Genomic DNA, 16,476 nt, shown 5'->3' on the forward strand with positions numbered 1-16,476 from the left:
ACTTTGACACGAGCATCCACCGCGGATTGCGACTCCACATGTTGACGAAACCAGGGATTTTTCAGCGAGACATCACACTGGGAAAGGGCACGTGCGATATATTGGACGAGGTGACTTCGGACGCTCACCCCGGTAACCCTATTACTAAATCCATAACTATGCAAGGCAAGAAGCAGTTTCAAGCGACTGTGACCTTTAAGAAGCAGGACGTCGAGAGGATAGACTTGGAGCTGGAATTACATGCTGGCGAGTTCGAAGAAAGGCCAATGTCGCTCCATCTTGGTCACTTGTTTAATTCAATTTTCAATGACCCGTCTGTTGCAGACAGTGACGCACACTGTTTCACCGCAAAGCATGTGTAAGTAACTCGGGTGTCAAATTGTGTGATGTCTATGACGCACTATGCATTTCTTCTTTCAGTTCCACTCACCACCTTTGTGGCAGCAATAGTATTTACACTCAACATCTAAAGTATTTCTCAACAAAAACGAAATGAGTAAAACTCATATGAACGATTCAGATTATCTTCACACTATAAAGCAACATTGGCTGCAGTGAAGCAACAGCCCCGTACATTTTCATTCTGATTACAACCATATATAGCGGTGTTCAGGTTTAATACTGAATCTTTTCCTTCTAGTCCAAACCATAACGCTTATGATATGTACAAATGCCAAATAACTGACACCTGCGACAAATATTTAAAAACCTTCGATGGCTTTAAATGCATGTACATATGGCTACTTTGGATGTTCGTATGTATATGCTTGTCTGTCTTAGTCCTTGTACTGTAGGATATATGTATATCCTTACAACGTCATTGTCTTGTATTTGAAGGCGACGTTACGATCTCCTCATGAACTCTCTAAATCGTGTACATGTAGCTATGAAACAACAACTCTGCATCTGTACCATTTCGACTGTAATTTGCATTGATTTAAATGCCTTCAGAAACGGCACGAAATACCTGTATACCTATTGTATTACCTATTGTTGTGGTTTAAATGCCGGGAGATGTGAAATATGACCTACTTACTGTTTTGTGGGCCTTTTTTGCAGACTGACTCTTGGATCAGGAACGCCATTGTTTTCTTGTCGAGTGGTACAATGCGCCGAGCTTATGATGTCCACCATTCAGCTCCACTATAAAGACGACATGGTGGTTCTTGCTCATTTGGTGGGACATGATCAGTTACCTAGGAAACGGCAGGTAAAATCCTTTGTAAAGCTTTGTATGCATGTGTGTGTGTGTGGGGGGGGGGGGGGTACACTACCTGACATGCATTGTATTACATAATGTCAAAACATCTTGGAAGCATTGCTTTGGAAACGTCTATATTTTGACATAAAGTTTCCTTTACGCTTTGTTATTGGCAGTGATCGTTTGAATTTTCATATGGGATTTAGTTTAGCGTACTTGGTAAAGCGATCGGCAAGGAGCCATACCCTTAACAGATATCTAAAAAGACGTATATAACTTATGTAAATAAGGTAATTTTATCGATATTTATATATAAATGTAAAGATATAAACCAATGTTACAGTATTTAGCTTATATGAAAAATGGCCGTTGTGCGGTCACACGTTGTAACAGATGAGCGTTTCAAGTAATGCATCCACACACAATAAGGATAATACCATCCTCAACATCAACAACAATTAAATTTTACAATGAGTATAATATTCTTGTGAATAAATATGGCCATATAACATCATAATAAGCCGATGCTATGGGGCGTATATGCATCATATTAAGTAAAATCATATGTTGGATATATGAACATTTATATGTTTGATTAACAGCACTATAGACTGATATTATACATGATTTTGGATATTGATTTCATTTACTGTCATATAGAGCATTACATAAATAACATTTAAAATTGTTGACTGCTTCTCTTTCCATAATTCTGTATCAATTTCTTTGTATACTTTATTAATTCCTTGCATGGTGGTTCACCGTGAACGTTATTTTTGAAATTGTTGCAATTATTATCCTAAACCGAGATTGTTGTGAAGTCAAGATTGGCCAAATTTTGTTCGACCAAGGATGGCTCCTAACCAACGTCGGGACAGCACTTCCAAAAACCTTGTTTCAAAACCTTGTGCAGTTACCGGCCCTTGTCACATACATGTTGGGCATTACCGTACCATGGAATTTCTTGCGAACACGGCCTCCAGATCTAAATTTCCAGTTACAAAGGAGATTAATTGCGTCAAATCGTTGAAGCCCAAACATTGGCACCACAGACTACAGGGCTTTTGTGTGTGTGTGTGTGGGGGGGGGGGGGGGGGCTGCGACAAAATATGCAGTTTAGAGCAAACGAAGTCAACGGCCTTTATAGTGTGTATTTCAAATTGTTGACGATCCAAGGTTAAGTTGAGAACGTAAACTATTCCCATAGTCTCCGTGTGGGTGAAACTGCAATAATCGTACATGTCTGTCTCGGAAGGAGTAACTTTGTTGACATCCGGGCAGTTGCTTCCATGAAGGCAGCTGGTTTTACTCTTTGGTTGGAGTCGCTTTGGTGCAAGAGCTTGCGTGTACTAGCAATGCCTTATTCTGTTTGTCTGCCGTGTACAGAAGGGAAGGAGACCCTATAGTGACAACTAGTGCTCTTTTCAAAATTTTTTTTATCTGAAACCGGCACGAAACTATAGTCGCGATCACTGCAAATGTCGCAGGTTTTTTTTCTAGCTGAAAATACACAGCATGAGTTCTTCTTTCTGAAGAAAAGTGCTCAGCAGGAGTTCTCATTTCTAAAAGAAAAATGTACACCATAAGTTATCATTTCTAAAAGAAAATGCCCACCATGAATTTCGCAAGAATAGCCTACATAAAGTATTGGTGTTAAATGTCATGGTGAAGGCGCTGTCGGGGAAACACTGTAAATTGTTCGGAAATGGTTCACAAATTTAACCAAGGAAACTGTATATTTACAAGCAAATGAATAAAAACTGGCCAGTCGATGTTATAAGATTTCGTTCGGCCTTAGGCTAGATCATCAGACTCGAGTGAAATTGATTTTAAGACAGGGTGCATGTTCCCTAAACACTTCTTTTCAGAGCGATTCAAAATATAACGGTCATAGTCATTTGATTTCATTTCTAATCCAGACGCGGTCAAGCGGCAGGCCTTACGGATCTAGTGTAACAGAGACAGCGAGTTCGCCGAAACGTAGATGTTGTATTGGGGTATATTATGATAGTGTGAAAACTGTTAAGGGTACAGTTGTATCCATGATAAACATCGTTTTTGTGAAAAATAACCCTGCCATTGGTCAGAGGTCGTTCGAAAGTTTACAATGTTTACTTTGTTTTCAAGGAAGCTCACAGTGCCATACACAACAGAGAACCCACCCTCCATCTTGGAACAGAAGCTCATTAAAAGACCATGAAATTTTCAATGGCATGATCTGTCTTTCTTTGCTTTCATGAATAACTGAAGATTGCCTGTGATATTTTGTATGGGTTTCAGAGGCATTGAACTACTTTTATGCTGTTTTTACCTTGTACTCTCTTGTACATGGTGCACCAAGTAATTGTTCTATTGTCTTATTGTTGTTGTTGGACCGTTGTTGGTCTATAATTTCTAAAGACATCTCATACATATTCACCATTCACATAAACGTGTCGAAAATGAGTTAAAAAATTAAATTTTCTTCAATTATCAGAGTAAATTTTGCCTTCACGTCGGCCTACACAGATTATGTGTCCCCGTTGGTGTTTGTTGGATTACACAGCCTACACAAATAACGAATCGTCTTGGTGTGAGTTGGATTTTTCACGTCAGCCTACACAAATAATGAATCGTCTTGGTGTGAGTTGGATTTTTTCACGTTTTCACGATTCACAAAGAATGAATCGTCTTGGTGTGACGTGGATTTTTCACATCATCCTACACAAATAACGATTCGCCAGAGGCCTTGGTGTGAGGTGGATTTTTTAAGTCATCCTGCGCAAATTATAAATCACCAGCGGCTTTGGTGTGAGGTGGATTTTTCACGTCAGCCTGCACAAATAATGAATCGCCTTGGTGTGAGGTGGATTTTTCACGTCAGCCTGCACAATTAATGAATCGCCTTGGTGTGAGCTGGATTTTCCACGTCAGCCTACACAATTAATGAATCGCCTTGGTGTGAGGTGGATTTTTCACGTCAGCCTACACAATTAATGAATCGCCTTGGTGTGAGTTGGATTTTCCACGTCAGCCTACACAATTAATGAATCGTCTTGGTGTGAGCTGGATTTTTCACGCCAGTCTGCACAAATAATGAATCGCCAGAGGCCTTGGTGTGAGCTGGATTTACCACGTCAGCCTACATATTTAATGAATAATCTGGTTTGAGGTCAGCTTACGCAATTAATAAACCGTCCTCGTGCAACGTGGGCTCTTTACATCAACCGATACACAATGATAAAGACATTATGATTTTCAAAGCTTTTTTCTGTGTCACAACCCTATGTTACCGAGAAAAATTTCATGTATATCACATGAAGTGTTCTTTATCAATTTTCTTAAAGTCACTTCACGCCCAAGTACGCCCAGACTTGATACAGAGCTGTTTACCGATCCAATTGAAAACATTCGAAGGTATACTGCCCTTTGTGGCTATTAACACTGCCTGTATTCAGAAATCACTATCCCTAGAACCTGAGAGAGAAATGAAAAGCCCGTTTTGACCTAAAATCCGAATGGTACATGTGCTAAGCACGAGCACATTTTTACCAGGGCTGAGACACAACTTTGTGTAATAAGCTTTTTGGGCGGTTTGAGAGCCATGTCCTTTGTTTTTGGATAACTCAAAAATAAACATCTGAGCATAGGATAGATTAATCTGCCTTTCTTGAGCCGGCGGTCCTTAGATTTTACCAGGGCATTTCTTTCCCTTATGTAGTTATATATGGGTTCCGGTCCAAATCTGAAAAGGCATGATCCTTCATTTTATTGGCCAGGTCCAAAATTGAAACTCTCCATTTTGTCTTCCTGAATCTACTATACTCAACAAATTAGAAACAGATGTACAAGACGGGGTTTTAATTATTATTGTACTCAAAATCACACGTTTTCTTCAAAACTAGCATTTAAGATTATCATTGGCCCTTGAGCAATGAGGTTGCGTTTTCAAATACGTTCTCATTGTTTTCCTGTGCCTACATTTCAAAGCTGTCAGGCACATCATATTAGTAAACTGCTCCCCCCAATATTTGTCGATGTTAAAATCCACGTTTTACCCGCCTGCTTATGTTCCCGTCTATTGTAAAATGTGGGAGTCTATATACATGGCGATTTACTCTCGTCTTGGCACTCTTAACCTCACTATTTTGTCGCTCTCTTAATATTTAAAGTAGCCGCGTCACTTTCATATTGCTAAACAGTTATGCTACTTTAATCTACTACATAACGTTCATGGAGAATAATCCCTGCTGATTAATATTTATTTATTTTAGTGGTGTTTTACGCATTATTTCATTTCTATGACAGAGGCCGACATTAAATAAATAAATTAACTGGACTTAAATGAACAGAAGAGTGCGAACGCGGTTGTTATATGAGCGCCTCGACAGCTTATTATCATCAGTGCCCCATATACGAGTAATCATGTTATTCGGCTAGGTGTGTGTGTGGGAGGGGGGGGATGTGAAATCAAAGTGACACCAGCTCGTGTGTCAACGAAGATGGAAGTGATGTACTTCACCGCTTTCCCTTAACTTCCATTTAGGCCTACACAGACCTATGAAGAAGCCACATTTAATTATTAGGCCAATTATACTGTAGATGAAGCTATCTCTGTGGAATTCCAAGTACACCTATTGGGAAGATGTTGCAACATTAAAAATAGCCTGGTTAGTGAAATACACAGGCCTACATTTATTTTAATAACAAACTTTATTTGAGTGAGTGAGTGAATGAGCGAGCGCTTGGGAGTGAGTGAGTGAGTGCTTGGGGTTTAACGTCGTACTTAACAATTTTTCAGTCATATGACGACGAAGGAATCCTTAGACTGCATGTGATGTACCTCCTTGTTGCAGGACGGATTTCCATCGCTCTTTTATCTAGTGCTGCTTCACTGAGACGCCTTGCCGAAGGCAAGTAAGGATCCCCACCCGAGCCATTATACTGATACGGGTCAACCTGTCGTTGCACTATCCCCTTCATGCTGAACGCCAAGCGAGGAAGCAACAACTTCCTCTTTTAAGGTCTTAGGCGTGACTCGACCCAAAATTGACCCTGGATCTACCATTTGAAAACTCATACCTGGTTAAAACCGAACAGAATGTATTAGAACATACGAACATTGGTGACATAAACAAGAACTGATGTTGTCTTTAATAATGTACCGGTACTTAAGAGTACCTAAGAGCCAAACCTGAGTTTAAAGTGACCACGATAGGTCTAACCATCTCATTTCTATTAATGGCAGGGTCTTTATATTAGGATTGTTTTTTTCAGCAGTTGCTTTCCTTAATGGGCGTAGAAGTCTACTGCTATCTAAGGGAAATAACTCTATTTGCATCGCGCTATTGATTGTTATGGATGTTCATTTCATATGTCTAACACAGTACCTTTTTTTAAATTTTGTTTTATCTTCTTTGTGTTTTGAAAATATGTCTGACGAGGGTGCTGTCAGGTAACATGGTAGGTTAGGTAATTGTTACGCCTATTTTTGTTTTTACACCAGAGAGTTACATAATAAGTGTAGTCATGGGTACATTCCCGTGACTAGCTACATGCACTCCTCTACCCAGAATTCCCCTGCACCTACATATCCAAAATGGAGGGCACAGGGGTGGTCGCGAGTCCGCTGAACAAAGACAAAAAGAAGTTATTTAAAATGTCTCTTAATAACTCGGACGTTGAGTCGAAAATCAGGAATGGAATGACGCGAAGATGTCCGTCCGGATTCTTCTTGTGGAAAACTTGAAAATTTAGTTATAGGAGACCAAAAATGTAAGCATACAGTAGGCCTATGTAGAATTGATTTGGACTTGTTTTCCACCAAAGTTTCAGACTGAATATGGGACTGTTAATTACGGAAAATATCCATAAATGTGTCAAGAGTAAATTAAACTGAAGTAAGTTTGTTTTGAATACTCACTGGATGAAATTGTGAATGAAAGTGTGGTCGTTCGAGTTTTACGGGTAGCCAAGGATCTCGGCTGTGATCTTTCAATATGGGGTTAGGCGTAGATCACAAGGGTGGCTAGTGGTCCCTGCATATCAGTATATAAAAGCCACCCTTAGACCGAGGTCTCGGGCTAACTTAAGGGTAGCCTACAGTGTTTAGGAGAAGGGTAAAATATTAGAGAGCTGAAGTTAGAAGTTCAACTTGTAATTTGTAACTTCAAACTAGAATAGGGAAGTTAATTGTAGTTTGAAGACCTCTAACCCACTCCGCCCTCTATCATCCAGTATGTCACTGTTAGCGAATCTCTTGCCTTAGTACTGCCTAACCTCCTCGTTGACCCCCTTAACCTTCAGCTCCCCCCCCCCCATCCACATTGTTTTTTAACAAATAACACATAATAGTTTTTGATACTTCACTCACCATACAGTTGAGTACAGTGCTTTAAATTACAAGTGCTTGAATCAAGTCAAACCGTGAAAGCCCTGCCCTTGTAAAATCAGATTACAACAACTTTGCGACTTGGAGCCACTTGGTTTTGGTCAGTTCTACTTTTTTGTGACTCGAGTTGTATCCAGATCCGTCAATTATCTACCAGTCAAGCACAGTTGTGCATCATAGCACCTTGTCACATGATAATCATATTTCTGTGTCAATGCTACCTACATAGTGGACCTACATAGATAGAGACTGAGACTTTTCAGACACTACCGGATTCCATGATGGATTTGCAAGACTTTTTAAAAAAATTTTAGATGTTTCCACATGTGTGTGATTTGTTAGACCCAGGTGCTTATAATTCAAGTCGACTTAAACCACATGAAAAAAATTACTTGACTATTAAAACACTCTTTGTTTTAATCTGTTTATCAAGCCTGTATTACTGGTGGTATAGTGATGTGGCTTTGTCGGTTCATAGACTTTTTGGTATATCTACTACATCGGCAGGATCACCTCATTTTACAGAGTTATAAAATTTCTTGTCTCTGCCACGAGAGTAGAACGAAGCCTGTTGAAGTTTAATCAAATCTGAGCTTGTGAAGATGGTAAGAAAATTCTAAAAAAAGGGATTTATCAAAGTTTGCAGATGTTTTGCAGCTCTTTGAAGTAACAAAAAAAAAACATATTTCATTTCTTGCAGGTGAAGTCAGTGGATAATTGCCCAATTTTGGAACCACCAACGGCAGAAAGGCGAGAGATTGCTTTTGTCATCAAGAACAAATATGGAGACTGGGCTGTTTGTGTTGGTAAGTTGAATTAAGTTAGTTCCTTCAGATTTTTAATGGTATTTGTGCCTCATGGGCTTCTTTACTTCACTCAGAGACTTTTGTTGTTGGCCATTTGGAGCCTGTGACACATTCTCTTGGTGAAGTGTAGTGGCCTCTATTTCACAAATCTCATTTCACAAGCTTATATTGTGTTTGTTCAGTCTCACGTGATTGTAAAAGTGATTTGAAATATACATGTTTGTATATTTGTAGAATTTCAGGTAATTTTAGTTGTACAAACTTTGCAGTAGCAAAGACATCTTTCAGCCATGTTTGACAGGCATTTAATCTGTCTAGACTTTCCTGAAACTGTCTTGGTTAAGAAAAGTTTGAACACCTGGAATTTCATGAAATGTTTGGTTCACATGAGCTATTTTAATAGTTCATACAGAAAATTTTTGATGACAGGCCATAGTCATTTTATCAAGTGATGCTTTCAGGAAGGCTGTGGTGTCTGTGAAGATAAAAAATCTGCCTTCAGAACAGCTCATATGGTGAAATGACAAAGGATGTTCTCAAAAACTTTCATTTCATCTGTGAATTTATACTTCAGATATCAGCATAAAAAGTGCTGTTTCACTGGAAAATAGATCTATCTTACCAGGATGGACAAAAGAGAATGGTTTTCAGATACAAATATTCATGTGCGGTGTAAAATCCTGTACATTGTATTGATATCCTATCCTGCTACAGTTGTAAGTTTGATAAGGAAATCATGTGAGCTCTGCACCCTTTGACTCCAACTTCTAAGAATTCAACTGCCTTTGTCAGTTAGTGATTTTTGCAAGCTGTTGAAATTGGTGTGCAACAGCATACAGTGTTTTTCAATCGTGTTGGTATTCATTGTACCTGGTTCATCCGGCTGGATTTGAGTCCATTTCATGGTAGTCTTTGTTGTCCTGATTTGTGTATCTATAAAATATTGAGAAACACTGTTATTATTTTATTAATGTTCTCAGGAGTCATAGAAGAGAGTGCCCAGAAGACCAAAGATTCATCTGTTTCAATAAAGGTTTACAAAACCAAGTCAAGGACAATGAACACTGTAACACTTCCGAGAATGCTTGATCGCGAATCAGAAGTTGTTGTGGATGGTGTAAAAATTGATGTTCTGTCTGGAGCATTTCATGTAAGTGGAAGCCTGGATGAACTGGCTGAAAAAATAGTGTTAGTTTTTGTTGTCTTCCAGCTGCATTTCATGGCAGTGAAAGATGACAGTGCATTGGGAGACAATCAGAGGGGTAAATATGTTGTTTCAAAGAACCCCTATTCTTTAGCCATTGGTGCCATGGTTGAAATGCCATGTCAGCATTACCTAACCGACTACTTCACTGAAACTATATTTAACTCCCAAAATGAGCCAGATGATATTCCAGGAGATGCTACAGCTGTTTCAAACAGCAGGCAGTCAAGAGCTGCACGAATGGCAACATTTATGCGTTCAGATACTGTGGAATCTGAAGGGGATTGTTTAGAAAGTTTTTTCCTCCACATTGGGGAGGACGAGCCGCCTTCATACTCAACTTTAATGGGAAGCACCCAGGCAGCGGCAACTCCGGATGACTCTCCGCGCTATAGTACTGTTACACAGAGTACACCGGGTTCTTACCATGGCAGCCAGACATTTTACATAGGTGACGCCCCTGAGCCTAACCCTGACGACGAAGATAGTCACCTCCCAACTTATGAATCTCTGGGTGAGGGTTTGGTTGACAGTAGTGCCCCACCCACTTACTCGGCTGTCTTGGACTGGGTGTGTGCTCTACCTAATCCAGGAACAGCTGGCGTTCTCACAGAAGAGGACAGTTCGTCTAACGGGAATGGGTCAATAAATGAAACACGTTAAGATTTTTTTAGAACTTTTAACTTTTGAATTTGCACGTAATCTGTATGTGTATTTCCAGCAGGAAAAACTGATGTATCTGTGTTTCGGAAGAAGTAAGTAGGCATGCCAAAGTGCTGTGTGTCACTGGTGCATTGAATAAACCAGTGAAACGGTTTGACCAAAGATTAGGCTCTATGAAAAAGGTGTTTCTTCAGTAGAATTCAAATTTGCCATAAACACTCCATATTTTCATTTTCGGCAAATATCTCCTGAACATATTTGTCTCAAGGCTGGTAAGATTATTAATTTGAACACCTTTAATCTATTAAAGAAAGATGACATGGCACTTCTCTTTAAAGGTATAGAAAATTGTTTAACATGTTAATGATTGTTTGGTACTAAAGTGTGAATGTAAGAGGTACTACGGGTGATGCCTTGCACACGCAAAAAAAAAAGATACATAACCATGGTAATAATTTTTTTCAGGCAACTGAATTATCTCCCCTTTTGGCTGTGTTTTGTTGTGCTTTTAACAAATTCTTTATGTATACAATCATATATTGTTCTTGTGATCTCAAAATAGATACTATTGTTTATGAAATTGAGTTTCATTATTGTATTAACATTTTAACATTTTGTTTTACTTGATTTGATTCACTTTTGTATGGAAGACGGATGCAGCCACTTGTGTTCTTGAACTGTGTCTTTTACTTCCCCGTGCGTCAAGATGAACAAAAACCTCACAATTTTTTCGGACAGAATCATACAGTTTTTGCTAATTTACCAGTGGTTTTTATCAGGAAATTCAAGTTGAGAACTCCAAAATGTGAGTGAAACCACACAACATTATTGCTAATCTTATGCAGTTCGTCAAAAACCACACAAAAACATGAAAAAATCATGTGATTTGACTTATCTTGAGTCCTTGACTCACGTCTTGTCAAGAACACAAGTGTCAAGATTAGCATTACCCATAAACTGGGCGATTTTATATTCTCCTATTCTCCACCTGAAGATAGTGAAAGATCCTTGCAAGAATACACGTGGTTACATCTGTCTTCCATACCTATCACCCCTGAGTAACTACAAACATGACCTACCAGTATTACATTTAGGCCATTGATGTCTTTTACAATGCCTTGTACCTTCAGGTACTAGCCAGTCCTTGTGATCATGTTTAAATAATATACAAAAAACATCTCAGAGAATGAAAATCTGCATTCCAGAACAACATCTACAGTGGTGTGTTGATTCTTAATAAAGCATTCATAGCATCCTAGACGTCCTAGTTAGTACTTCAAAAATTTTACACATAAGTTTTTTTAAAGTGTTTATTCAAAAAAACCTGTTTTCTGTTGCAGTAGTATTGATATGAAGGAAAAACATTTTTGAATAGTAAGGTTTCAGTTATATTTTAGAATCCTTAAACTGTATAAGAAGCTCACTCTGAATTTGGTGCAGGTCCCTTGAAAATAAAAACCAAAGGATAAAGTGCATAGCTAAAGGATTGCAGGAGTTGCAAGCATTCAAATTACAAGCTGGGAAGAGAGACAACTCTGCTTTGGCTTCAAAAATGCCAATATAAAAAAAATGTGCAAATGAAGAGCTCCACTTCATGATTATCCAAACTAGAGTTTTTAAGTGTTGGGTATGTGTATAACCCCTTACCACCCACACCCCACTTAGGTAGTCAATAGGTAGATTTGCAACGTATAATGGACAGACATGTTTGTATACCAAGCTTGCAAAATTTTATCCATTCTGGTAAGGATATGTGTAAAGCGAAACATCTACAGTGCAATGTAATACATGTACCTCATTCCCTATTTCATTCCTACTTCTGCATTTTTGATGGTTTGTGGAGATTATCTTATAGTATTACTGCATGTCTGGTTTACATGCTGATGGTTTTAGCTTTGTTTTAAATGCAAGAGTTTAAATTGACCTGGCCAAAACTTGGAAGAACTTGGTGTTTAGAAGTAATATTGGGTGAAGTTGATAAGTAGATGTACTTGTATTTACATATAACGATATATCTTTACACTTATTTGTTGTCTATATGAATTTTGTTTTGTGAAGTATTTGTTCAAGTAAATTTGATCTCAGACTTTAAAATTGTTTATTGTCTTACTTTTAAATTTCAGTATATCACTGCTTCAAGTGGTTTGTTAATTACTGTATCTTGATTTGTTGTGCACTAGCATTTTAACCGAGAAGATAATTTTGGCAAACAATGTTATACATACATGAATATATTTACCCACAGTGGTAGATCAGAGTTTGAGAAGAAGGTTTGAACATTAATAATTAATAAATAAAGGGAAGAAGGTATATTAGTCAATTTCTGCTGCTCACCTATTTCATTTGTCCCATTATGACAAATAAGGGAAAGGGGAAAATGGTGAACATTTTATGGGAAAGGGGTATGATCTTTTAGTATTACCATAGTGACTGGCAGTAATGGGCTCGTTGAATTATATCATATTGGTACAGAAAATGCAGAATGTTATATGCCTAAAGGAAAATAAAAAATCAACTAAATGGGATGATAATGGATATGTACGTATCATATGACAGGAAGCCAAGTACATAAGTGTCTGAAAATGACTAATTGAAACTGATAGTTTTAGGCGATGCATGCACATTGTATATATCCATGCTGATCATAGACCAGAAACTATAGTTTCAGAGAAATACACAGGCAAGGCAAAATGAAGGTATATTTTATGCCTGGGGATTCATGGTTTCCAAGAGATCTTCAGGGATAGCTGGAAGTGGAGTCAGCTAATAGAAGAAATTTAGATACTAATTTAGAACAGAATAGATACTAATTTCTTCTGAACTCCATTATGGCTCAGTGCACAAAGTGGGATAAATTAATGTATATATGACACCAAAAACACAGTAATATATATATATATATATATATATATATATATATATATATTAATGTTATATTTGAAAATGACTTATGTCGATTATATCTGCTGAAAACTTTGACAGCCATAAAATGAGAAAAAATATACAACTGTATTGTTGTAGCAGCTGATTTTGATGGAAAAGATTCTGTTCTCTGGACGACAACAGTAGAACTGTTCATATATTAAGATAAACAGCCCATTTTAGGAAATGGAAATTTGGCTAGAGATTTAAATAGCAAATAATTGTCCAGTTACCCTCTAAGTTAAATGAATGAGCTTAGGTTTTTATTTCTGATGTGAGAAAACTGTTTATCGTAGCTTATCCCACAGTATATATTGGCCACTTAAATTACTTAAGTTCAAAGCAATGAATTTTTTTTTTTTTTAACCATATTTCCAAACATAACATAGACAAAAAACAAAAGCATATTTGGAATCATCTACCCAGTATATATTAAACGGAAATGGGAGAAGTTGAGTTTTGCAACGATTCGTTCATTTTGACCAAATAATGGATGTTTTTGAAATGGCTATTATTCTGACAGATTTAACTGCCTGGTGCATTTAGGTAGACCTTATACCTGTATTGCGAAAGTAGTCTGGTTCTTCGTAAAGTTTCTTTACAACATCTTTCACATATCGCGTCTTCTGATGCATTTAATCTAGTTACTTTTACAAGGGAAAAAAGCATACAAGACATATGGAGTTTCAGTGTGCCAGGCAAATCAATTAAATGTGTAGGCCTAATACAATTACGCTTGATAAAGGATGAGAAATATTTGGATACGCCATAATCAAGGTTGCTCAACCTGGAGAGATTGAGCAGCCATTATCATGGCCTACCCATATATTTTTTTAACATACAAGTCAGTGTACTCGGGTTAGTGTAGGCCCATTTAGATAATATCCATGCAAAGTTGGTATCTTTAAGGTCAGGTCAGATTTTGGCCTTCCTCACAGTATAGCATGAACAGAATAGATACTAATTTCTACTGAAGAACTCCATTACGGCTCAGTGCACAAAGTGGGATAAATCAATGTATATATGACTCCAAAAACACAGTAATATATATATATATATATATATATATATATATATATATATATATATATATACATATTAATGTTATATTTGAAAATGACTTATGTCGATTATATCTGCTGAAAACTTTGACAGCCATAAAATGAGAAAAAATATACAACTGTATTGTTGTAGCAACTCGATTGATGTACAAGAGATAAGGTGCAAAGATACCAGTACGCAAAATGTGGCGACATTATAGGCATTAAGCTGCTGTGTAGAATTCTAACCTAAGATCTACCCTATAGACATTGCCTCGGTATATAGAGAAGGAGACACAAACATTTTACGCGGTCATCTTGTTTCCCCGTGCATGTATACAAGGAGATCGCATCACGAGTGGCGTATAGTAATTTCTTGCAAAGATATCTTGTCCTATGACACTAACGCTCTATTACTGCTGAAAGGTTTTTCAGCTTACTGAAGCAAAGGTTTTTATATGACTTTGAGGCCTGGAAGTCAAGAAATCAACTGTGAAACAACTGTGATTTCATGGAATTTCCATCAACTTATTACCGTCTAGCATTCTGAACTGTAATGGTGGTATTTTATGAGAAATTACATGAAGTTATATGTCATTTATTGTTAATCAAACATTTCACATAATATTTTACCAACATGACACAGCATGGTGAGCAGGTGGGAAAAAATTTCCCATAGAATTATATAAAGATGGTTTACTCTAGTTTAGCGGTTTGAAAATTTTACCTCAAAAACATGTGGACAATCATGTCAATCATGCTGAGATGGCCTCCAAAACTGATCAAGCCTATACTGATGCCACGATATGACCAGGGCTAGTAGTTATCACACGTCTTAAGACTTAAGTCAAAAATTCAAACACAGCTACAACTAAAATGTTTCACTCTGGAAAGTTTTGACTTTCTATTTAAACAGATTTATTACTGCAGAACAATGTACTGCCAATAATTTGAGTCTTTTCGTGTTTTGAATTTGGCTTTTTAAGGACTTGCAATTTATGAGTTAAGCCTTAAGTTGCTTGGCAAATACGGGCCCGTGCCTCGGGATCACAAAGCGATCTTAGGCTTAAGTCAAAATTTCGACCATTAAACTTAGTATGTTCCCTTTCGTTATTTTAGCTGAAATTTCTTTTACAATAACTTGCCTTGTATTTACGTTATCAAGCAATAATTTTACCTTGTTACATAAGAAATAACAATTTTAATGTGATCTGAAGTTTTGACTTAAGTCTAAGATTGCTTCGTGATCCCCTGGCCAGGGAGATTGGCCACATGCCTTTGAAGTCAATTTCAAACAAGAAGAACGGAAGCAATTATGACACAGAGGCTATAGTCCAATGACAATTGATGAACAAAGCAATCGATTTATAATATAGCGTTTTTGGAACTAAAACTATACATAATTTACAAAACATGGTGTAGATAATATAAAAGTGCAAAAGAAAATATTTTAGTATATATACTTATGTGTATCATAGTATACGCTCAACTTCCAGCCAACCTGTTGGTAAATAGAAAATGTTTTGATCTCGTAATTAAGTCATCCGCATTAACGTGTACACACATAGGTGTATACATAAAACTGACCGTCATCGCATAAGTAAACAAATTAATCAAATGATTTAACACATATGGTCGATGAAGTCTGTATGGAATAATAGTTTATAAGAGATTCTTAAAACCGCATGAACGGACAATGGAAATGCTGCCAATGACAAAGAATGCTTGTTCCATTCACTACATGTACCTGAACGTACTTAGTGTACAAATGGTAAATACATGTAAAGTCTGTCGTATCTGTGTGGTGAGTCTGGTTGTACAGTATGTTGATCAATTAAAGTTCGTTGTCTGTATAGAATAAATAAAAATGTACACTCCATATCTTTATTAACAGTTTGTGATAAAGCATACTAAACAGGTGGTCAAGGTACATATCGAGGTAAAACAGTTTTTCGAATAACTTCATTAAAACATCCTTACAAGCACATCTTTACTGCAATTATTTTGCCGCAAATTTTCACTGTAAGATGCAGATTTTACTAATGCGAAAAAAAACTTATGAAATCAGCTCAGAAGAATATATCTACACGTAATGCACATTCCATTTATCCGTCTGGCAGAATTAAAGCACAGAGCTTTGTCAGTGAATGATTTTCTCCATCTAATATAAATTAAATCGGGCAAGTCCCAATTCTTTGCCTCAACAGTCATATTTCTTTATCACAGAATATAACGCTTATATCTTAGTATAAGGGATGTGATGTTCCTTG

At 37.3% G+C, this 16,476-nt stretch overlaps 1 protein-coding gene across 1 annotated transcript; it reads left to right on the forward strand.

Annotated features, from left to right (window-relative positions):
• The first annotated feature begins 38 nt into the window (after positions 1-38).
• Positions 39-11,077, forward strand: LOC135471016 (uncharacterized). Its single transcript, XM_064750064.1, has 4 exons — positions 39-358; positions 1,060-1,210; positions 8,272-8,377; positions 9,358-11,077. Exons 1-4 carry the CDS (start codon positions 39-41, stop codon positions 10,242-10,244), a joined length of 1,464 nt encoding a protein of 487 aa, XP_064606134.1. The 3' UTR covers positions 10,245-11,077.
• Positions 11,078-16,476: the final 5,399 nt, after the last annotated feature.

This window comes from Liolophura sinensis, chromosome 7 (genome assembly GCF_032854445.1).
Source record: "Liolophura sinensis isolate JHLJ2023 chromosome 7, CUHK_Ljap_v2, whole genome shotgun sequence".
Classification (NCBI taxonomy): domain Eukaryota; kingdom Metazoa; phylum Mollusca; class Polyplacophora; order Chitonida; family Chitonidae; genus Liolophura; species Liolophura sinensis.